The sequence below is a fragment of the Triticum dicoccoides genome, chromosome 7A, assembly GCF_002162155.2.
Source record: "Triticum dicoccoides isolate Atlit2015 ecotype Zavitan chromosome 7A, WEW_v2.0, whole genome shotgun sequence".
Lineage (NCBI taxonomy): Eukaryota > Viridiplantae > Streptophyta > Magnoliopsida > Poales > Poaceae > Triticum > Triticum dicoccoides.
Window position 1 is genome coordinate 720,058,728 of NC_041392.1, and position 8,979 is coordinate 720,067,706.

At 44.0% G+C, this 8,979-nt stretch overlaps 1 protein-coding gene across 1 annotated transcript; it reads left to right on the forward strand.

Moving 5' to 3' along the window:
* The first annotated feature begins 2,042 nt into the window (after window positions 1–2,042).
* Window positions 2,043–4,502, forward strand: LOC119332292 (receptor-like cytoplasmic kinase 176). The gene is made up of 5 exons (XM_037605473.1): window positions 2,043–2,371; window positions 2,461–2,596; window positions 2,714–2,856; window positions 2,948–3,074; window positions 3,817–4,502. Exons 1-5 carry the CDS (start codon window positions 2,087–2,089, stop codon window positions 4,215–4,217), a joined length of 1,092 nt encoding a protein of 363 aa, XP_037461370.1. The 5' UTR covers window positions 2,043–2,086; the 3' UTR covers window positions 4,218–4,502.
* Window positions 4,503–8,979: the final 4,477 nt, after the last annotated feature.

Genomic DNA, 8,979 nt, shown 5'->3' on the forward strand with positions numbered 1-8,979 from the left:
TTCAGTTTTGAAAAAAAATAAAATAATAAAAACTTCAAAAAATAAAATCCTTTGAGATGTAGTTATATTATTACATCTACTAGTTAGGAAAATTAAAAAATAAATAAATTTGGACATGTTTTGCAAAAAAGTTTTATGAAAAAGTAAAACGGCTATAACTTTTGCATACGATGTCGGAAAAAACGTATAATATATCAAAATGTTCAGCATGAAAATTCGCATCCGATTTTGACCGGCATAGGCCGTTTTGCAAATTTTTAGAATTCTCAAATTCTAAAAGGAAAAAAGTTATGCTTAAATTTCAGTTTTTTTTGAATTTTGGTTAAATCTGATCAAACTATGGTCAAACTACTTATTCAATAAGTATTAGTGTTACTAAATAATTATTCAAGAATATTGGTGTTACTAAATAATTATTTCAGTTTTTTTGAATTTTGATCAAATCTGGTCAAACTGTGGTCAAACTACTTATTGAAGAAATATTAATGTTACTCAATAATTATTGTTTTTTAGAATAGTAGTTTCAAATTGAAACAGTGAAACGTGTGACTTCATACTCAAGCTAAACTCCTGAGGGTTAATAGGATTGACATCTTACTATTGTCAGGAAAACAACAAGTGCAGACTTGGAAACGAGAGGAAAATAGAACCCGGAAGTTAAGCGTGCTAAGGTTGGAGTAGTGAGAGGATGGGTGACCGGCCAGGAAGTTAGATGATTTGAAATAATGAGGGGTGATTAGAGATTAGAGGTTAAATTGACCAGTGATGAGGGATGATTAGAGATTAAATTGTAAAATAATTTAGAAATTTGAAAAAAATTAAAAAAATTCAAATAAATAAATAAAAAAAACTCGTAAAATTTCTTTTAGTCCTGGTTGGTGTTACCAACCGGGGAGCTCCAGACAGCGGCCACATGGAAGGCCTTTAGTCCCGGTTTGTTACAGAACCGGGACTAGGAGGAGGGGGTGCCTTTAGTACCGACCATTTAGTCCCGGCTTTTTTCTACTAGTGTACGTTCAACTCAACTACTCTATCTCTCCAAAATAAGTGTCTCAACTTTAGTACAATTTGAGACACTTATTTTGAGACCGAGGGAGTATGACACATTGTCCAACATGAATGGACATATCATTGTTCTTTAAGGGCCTTTTAGTTAAGTAAACTATATTGTTCCTGTCATGTTTATATGTTCCATATGCGAATAAGAAATAATAGCTTTTTTGGGTAAATTAGGTGAGATTAGTATGTGGATAATACTTTTTTGGAGTAATACTAATACTAATGCTAATTGAATGAAATAATACTGTACTGTACAATGAATATAGAACAATGCTAATGCGTGTATGGTTTTCTATCACCAGCCGGTGCCTGCTGTCTTTATATAAGTAATAATTAAATTTATCATCCCTCTTCCTGTATCCATTAAGTATGGAACAGACAATAATCCAACTTAGATATAACCCAACATGGGTTAGCGTACACATTAGGCTGGTCGTAATGGTAGTATTATAGTTAGTATCATACATGCCAACTAGGCAATTTTAATAAGGTGTTATAAAATTAAATGAAGAAAGAGAAAGTTGAGGTCATATTATGATACCGTATCATAGTAAATGCTATGCTATTATGTGTCATACATGATACTAAGATATAATACTATGTATTATGAAGGTAATATCATACAGTATGATATACATGATACTAGTATATGAAACTCTCCATTACAACAGCCTTAGCAATGTTATATGGGGATTAGACTAGACAGCTCATCCCTACTCCCTCTTTGTCTGTACAGTGGTAAGTTGTTGTAGCCGAGGACCGGAGTAAATAATTAAGTGCAGCGTTGATCCAGTTGGCCTTTGTTTGGTCTTCACCTTGAAAGCTACGCGCTTTCTGGTAGACATCAAGGAATCAGCATTCACACTTGTGAGCGTTTACGTCTACTCAGTAGTCAATCATCACTTGTAATTTAAGGCTATATCAAGCTTGCTTGGTCAGGGCAAGAGGTCTCACTCACCTTCAAACTCTCCATCATCTGCTGCTTCGTGGAGTTTGGTTTGATTTGATACATCATACATCGCCGTCCATGGCGAACTGCTTCCGGAGGCCGTCGACGACGGTGCCTGCGGCTCCTAGGAGCGACGACGAGATCCTCCATCCAGCCAACCTCAGGAGTTTCACCTTTAAGGACCTCAAGAAGGCCACGAGGAACTTCCGGCCGGATAGCATGCTCGGTGAGGGCGGCTTCGGATCAGTGTTCAAAGGGTGGGTTGACGAGGCCTCCTTCGCCCCGGCAAGCCCTGGCACTGGCATGCCCATCGCCATCAAGAAGCTCAACCAGGAAAGCTTCCAGATCCACAAGGAATGGCTGGTCAGTGTTGCTCAGTGCCAATAACTTTTTAACTCGGTACCAACCAATCCCAATCCATTCATGAATTTGTTTCTGAATCTCATGTGCAGGATGAAGCGAGTCACCTAGGCCGATTGTCGCACCCCAATCTGGTAAAGCAGCTAGGGTACTGCCTCGAAGACGAGCAGCACCTGCTCGTCTATGAGTTCATGCCACAAGGAAGCTTGGAGAGCCATCTTTACAGGAGTAATTAACAGTTTACCACATAATCTTCTTCTAGCGTTCCATTGATCAGTTAACACCTCCCAAATTAGTTACTACTGAGGGTGAGATAATAACATGTTTGGGCGAATGATGATGTAGGGGCCTCACATCTCCAGCCACTGTCATGGGATTTGAGGATGAAGGTTGCTCTTGGGGCAGCCAAAGGGCTGGCATTCCTCCACAGCGACAAGGCCAATGTCATCTACGGTGATTTCAAGACGTCAGACATTCTTCTTGATTCGGTATGTTTCTGTTCTTTCATTCTAATTGGATTGGGAAAGTGATTTCTTTTATTAATGCTATTTTTGTCAATTGATGGAATATGGATTGCAGAGCTACAATGCAAAGCTGTCTGATTTTGGGAAGCGAAAGGAAGAACCAACCGTTGATCCGGGCTTTTATATTGATGAATTGCCAAGCTACTATGCAAAAAGGCTGTCTGATCTTGGGTTGTCGACCGGTAATAGAGAGCTTGGAGCTTAGTTTGTTTCTTTAAAGCAATGATCAGCTGCATATGATATATTTACATTCTTTGGTGTTGCTGAAACACTTCTATTCATTTTCTAAAACCCCCAATTTATAGTGTATATTTATATACTAAAAAGGCTATGAAGTTTAAGCATTATAGTTTGCTTCTCAGGGTTGAATGATTTTGTTGCTATGCAGTAGCCAGTAGGTATGGTTGTTATGAAGCACTACGAGAAACAGCGAAGAACGCTATTAATTTTTTGGGTTGGTTGTTGAGGTCTTGAGGAGGTCATATTAGTTAGGTACAGCTCAACTGCTCCAATATTTTTATGGTTTCAGACCTAGCTGGACCACTTGAGCTGGACCCCTTCACCATATGATATATTGGCTATATGCGCTTTAACTTTAGGGAGTAAGAGCCTAGCAGGTGATCGATCCATAAAAGGATCCAGCACAATCTTGCAGCTAGATAAGCACCCATGTACTTTCTACCAGACCGTCAACGGCGGGGAATGAGCAGTGTAGTGCAATCCTCATACAATATTGCTAATGTGTTGCCCTTTATCCAAAAAAATATTGCTAATGTGTACGTTAATCCATGTTGGGTTATATCCAAGCTGGATCATTGTCTGTTCCTCTGCAGTATCTGAGTATGAACTAGTAGCAGTGACACTCCATTTCGTTAGAAAGAATATGAACTACTCCTAGTCCTTTCTGAATCTTTGCTTTGACAGAGGACCCGACGGCAGAGAGCAACGTGTACAGTTTCGGGGTGGTGCTGCTGGAGATACTGGCAGGCAGGCGCCGACTGGACAGGAACCGCCCATCCGGTGAGCAAGACCTGGTGGAGTGGGCGCGACCGCACCTGAGGAGCAAGCGCCAGATCTCCCAAATCCTGGACGCGCGGCTGGGCGGTCAGTACTCCCTCTTCGGCGCACAGAAGGCCGCCGCGCTGGCGCTCAAGTGCCTCTCTTGTAACTTGAGTGTCCGGCCGAGCATGGAGCAGGTGGTTGCGGCACTGGAGCAGCTCCAGGACACCAAGGAGGCCGCAGTGAGTGATCAGGGGAAGGCGAATGGCGGTGGCGCCTGCGGCTTTGTCAGGAAGTTTGGTGGTAGTCGGCAGCTGGAACCGTAGTTGGCGGCGAAGCGGCAGCATCGGGGGTGTCGCTGCTCATCCAATGATGAAGTGTAAAGAGGGAGGCAGAGACGATATTGTCTCTGAATGTGAAATTAGTGCTTCTTGCTTTTGCAAATTCAGGTTTGCCATGGTTTTGCTTCTTTATACAGAAGGGATATGATTAGTGAAGTTTTTTGTTTTGAGGACTCTGCCACCTCGCTGATTGGAAATGAGCTGAAAAGAACTAGTAATATGTAAAATAAAATAAAAATGAATGAATCAATTCATGGAATGGGAACTGAACTGGTTTGTTATCCTGGACACAGGTTGTTTGCTCAGTCAGCATTAAGATTGCTATTTATACAAGAAAGTTAAAAGGTAGTTGGATATACTCACTCCATTCCAAATTGATTGAGGATAACTCTATTTGGACAAAGTCTACAGAAAAAAAAAAGTGCCAATGTTTGATAACATCTACGGAAATATATTTCATGGCGGATCAAATGAAACTATTTTAATATTGTATATGGTTATATATTTTTCTGTAAACTTTGTCAAAGCTTAGCACTAGAATCAAAGGTAGTGATTTGGTTTGCACACTATGGGAGAGCTAATATGTCCTGATCATGGGCTATTGCCAAGGTTGCAGAGTCCATGATGGCCTGCATGGGAGAGCTCCACTTGCATTGAAAAGGCTATCATTCCAAATTGATAAAGGGCAGTCTGGTGCATTGTTACTTGCTTCAGGATGTTTACAAAGATGTGGAGCTGCAGTTCTGTGCTACTCCTATACTAAGTTCTGTGCTACTCATATACTAGTTGAGCACTTGAGCTACAACTTGTCTAAATTTTTTAGCCGTGAAAGCAGCAGGCCAGATAAATAAGGCAGTTCTTAAATCCCCATTGGGAACCTCATTGGGAACCTCAGCCGTGAAAGCACTCACTTGTGTTGTAAGATGATTGGCTGGTTGAGCCAAATATGAGATGTTTCGTCAAAAAATCCCCATTGGGAACCTCTACTGAATCATGAGTGTCTGAACTCTGAAGAAATGTAACTGTAATGATGGTAAAATTACAAAAGATTTAACACTGTCCTATAAACAAATTTGCCAAAAAAAACATTAATTTACAGACCCGTTCGCACTCTGAATTGTTATGATAATGCCACGCTTGCTGCAACATAAATATTACACTTGTGGACAGATAGTTGTTTACCCTGGGACTGGATGCAATATTCAAGTTTTAAGAAAAGAGCATAAGTTGTTTCTCGAACCAACACTAATGTTGACCTAAATTCAAAGAAAGTCAATGAATTAACTTTGTGTCTTAGTAGAAGAGAATTAGCTGACTAATATGTCCCATGAACCAGAATCACGAGGAGGAAGAGCTGATCATCTGAACTTGACGGAGACGGCCGATGACGCCCTGTTTGTGAGCCAAGCCGGTGTCGTTCGCAAGGGGCAATGGTTCAAAGGGAAGAAGAGAGCATGGGATGGCCTAACAACCCAATCTGCCAGCCTTGCTTGTTGGCTTTTGATCGCCGGTTCAAAACACCAGAGTAGCAGCAGCACACGTACGTAACGTAGCCGGGCTAGCTTGCTAGATCGATCAGATCGATCGTCTCTTTGGCGTCGGCGGAACTCTCTTGGCTGGACGTAGCGACAGGAAACAGATTGAGAAACTATTTGGTGATGGCCACAGGTGCCTGTCGCACCTGTTGGATACTTTGTATTGATCTTTTCTTTTTCGTTGATCTCTTCGTTGTGTTACAAGGTCTGGGGTACACGCATATATATATGCTGAACATAGCTACGAGCTAACCAAGTCAGCTACTAACTGGAGTACTACTCGGACGCTAGTACAGAGTACTATTCGGACTAGTACACGATCGTGTTTAGCTCTCACATTCACCCCCCTAAACACGATGTCCTTAATGTGACTTGGATCTCAAATGCGACTGCTACTACTCATAAGCAACATCTTAGGCATTGCATTTGCCATTCTTCGTAGCATTTTAGTGACCGTCTTTGCTGCCGTCGGCTCGTCCGTAGCTTGACGCCAGCGCTCCTCCTTGGTCGTGTCTTCAACCTTTATTTGTTCTTCGGTGCTTGGTAGATTATCTTTCGGATCGTCGAGGGAACATCTTTTGAACCCGTGCGAGATCAAACTTCGGTCTAACTTTGCGTTCCAAGCTCTTGGCGCTTGCTTCAGCCCATAAAGTGTCTTCTTGAGCTTGTAAACTTTCCCTTCTTCGCCTTTCTTCTTGTAGCCGAGGGGTTGTTTCACGTACACTTCTTCTTTGAGGTCGCCGTTGAGGAAAGCGGATTTCACATCCATATGATGAACCTTCCAATCCTCTTGTGCTGCCAAAGCTAGGAGCACTCTCACCGTCTCGATTCGAGCAACCGGTGCAAACACCTCCTCATAGTCAACTCCTTGACGTTGTACGTAGCCCTTTGCAATAAGTCTTGCCTTGTACTTCACAATGACACCCTTCGTGTCCTTCTGCAACTTGTAAACCCATTTCAAACCTATGGCCTTTTGGTTCGGAGGTCGGGTTACCAAAGTCCACGTGCCATTGCTCTCGATCGCCTTCATCTCCTCATCCGTGGCGTGCATCCAACTTGAGCTTTTGCTCGCCTCTACAAGTTCGCCGGCTCCTCAACTCCGAGTAAACACAAATCGGAGTACTCGAGCGTAACTGGCTTTGCGTACTTGTAGACTTTCTTGAGGGTCTTGTAGCGACGAGGCCCGGAAGAATCCGTTGTGGCTTGCGAAGGAGGCGACAGAAATTGTGTCGGCATTGATGCACTTGAGGAAGACCGTCGAGTCTCAAGCGTGGTAGATGCCGGATCGTTGGCACCCTCGACGTCGGCGTAGTCATCGTGACCATGACCATCATCTTGATTGTCATCATCACTATGCGCCTCGTTGTCGAGATCGCTGCCCGTGTCGTACGCGTCGTTGTCGCTATCACCTTGCGACCCATGCGCGTCGTCGTTGGTGTTGGCACCATGATGATCACTACCATTGTGGTCACCTTGGTTGTGCATCTTGCCAACCACCTGGACGTCCTCCCCCGCATCATCATCAGTTGGAAATTCAACTGTGAATATGTTACTGTTTGGAGCATCGTCGACTGCTGCGCTCCAATTCCACGCTTGGTTTTCTTCAAACACGATGTCGTGTGAAATCCGTAGACGCTTGGTTTGTGGATCGTAGAAGCGGTATGCCTTGGTGCCGGAACTTCTCTCGTATCCGATGAACACCATCTTGGTGCTACGATCGGCAAGCTTTGAGAGATGTGGCTCCGCCGTCTTCACATGCGCCACACACCCAAACGTCCGTAGATGAGACACATTCAGCTTCCGTCCGTAAATTGCTTCATAGGGAGTCTTGCCGATCACTTCCTTCGTTGGAGCCCGGTTGAGAAGATAGACCACCGTCGAGATAGCTTCTCCCCAAAAAGTCCCCGGCAAGTTCTTGCTCTTAAGTAAACTTCTCGCCATGTCAACGACGGTTCGATTGCGCCTTTCAACAACCCCGTTCTGCAGCGGCGTATAAGGTGCCGTGAGGAACCTCTTTATGCCAATATTCTCGCAGTAGTCGTTGAAATCGTTTGACGTAAACTCCCCCCCGCGATATGTCCTTAGAGCGCGAACCTTCAGCTTGTGTTCCATCTCCGTTGCAGTCTTCAGCTTCTTAAACGCTTCAAACGCCTCATCTTTAGATCGTAGGAGAACAACCCACATATATCTCGAGTAGTCATCTACCACTAGGAAGAGATACTTCTTTCCTCCGTGAGTTGCTGGGGTGATAGGGCCACATAGATCACCATGGAGCAGCTCGAGTGCATCACTTGCACGATAGGTAGACTGAGCAGGGAACGGCCTGCGGTGCTGTTTTCCAACCAAGCACCCATCACATACTCGATCAACATGGTCGATAAACGGCATCCCAGATACCATCTCCACCTTCGACATCTTCTTCAAGGCGTAGAAGTTAACGTGTCCAAATCTAGCATGCCATAACCACGAATCATCATCACTCTTGGCGAGCCAACACTCTGGTTGAGATTGATCAAGGTTGAGAATATAGAGCCTGTTCCGTGTGCGATTAACACAGGCTAGCACGTTTCGGAGGTTGTCGAAGATCGTCATCACTCTGTTCTCAATTTCCACCTTGCATCCATTCTCGTCAAGCTTCCCGACAGAGATGATGTTGTTGCGAAGCCTTGGGATGTAGTATACTCCGGTGAGTATGCGATGTTCTCCTGTGAGACCCTCAAAGAGGACAGAACCTTGCCTGCAAATCTCCACATTTGAACCATCACCAAACTTGACCGAGCCTTGAACATCATATTCCAGCTCGAGGAACTTCTCCTTGCACCCCATCATGTGGTTACTAGCACCTGTGTCTAGATACCACGACACGTTCTGACCCCCGGATAACTTTGGTGTTACCTTTTTCTCATGAAGTAGCACCTTCCGGTTTGGTTTCACAACCGCTGTTTGGACGAGATCACAAACTTCGGCCATCAGAAGACCTGGACGTTCGTCTTCCTGCTTCGCCAAATTTGCCTTGATCTCCCGCTTGTTAGGCTCTGGATAATCCTTTGCAAAGTGACCCATCTCGTTGCAGTTATAGCACTTGACCTCGGACATATCCATGTTTCGTGGCTTCCGCTCTTTATATCGGTCCGCCTTACCATGACCTTGTGGCTTGCCTTTTCCTTTGCCTTTTCCGGTTTGTCCGCCGCGCTTCGCGTTGTTTGAGCCTT

Coding starts and splice junctions, on each gene's coding strand:
- LOC119332292 (XM_037605473.1), top strand. CDS start 2,087: ATGGCGAACTGCTTCCGGAGGCCGTCGACGACGGTGCCTGCGGCTCCT. Junction 2,372..2,460: donor AGATCCACAAGGAATGGCTG/GTCAGTGTTGCT, acceptor TCTCATGTGCAG/GATGAAGCGAGTCACCTAGG. Junction 2,597..2,713: donor GGAGAGCCATCTTTACAGGA/GTAATTAACAGT, acceptor ATGATGATGTAG/GGGCCTCACATCTCCAGCCA.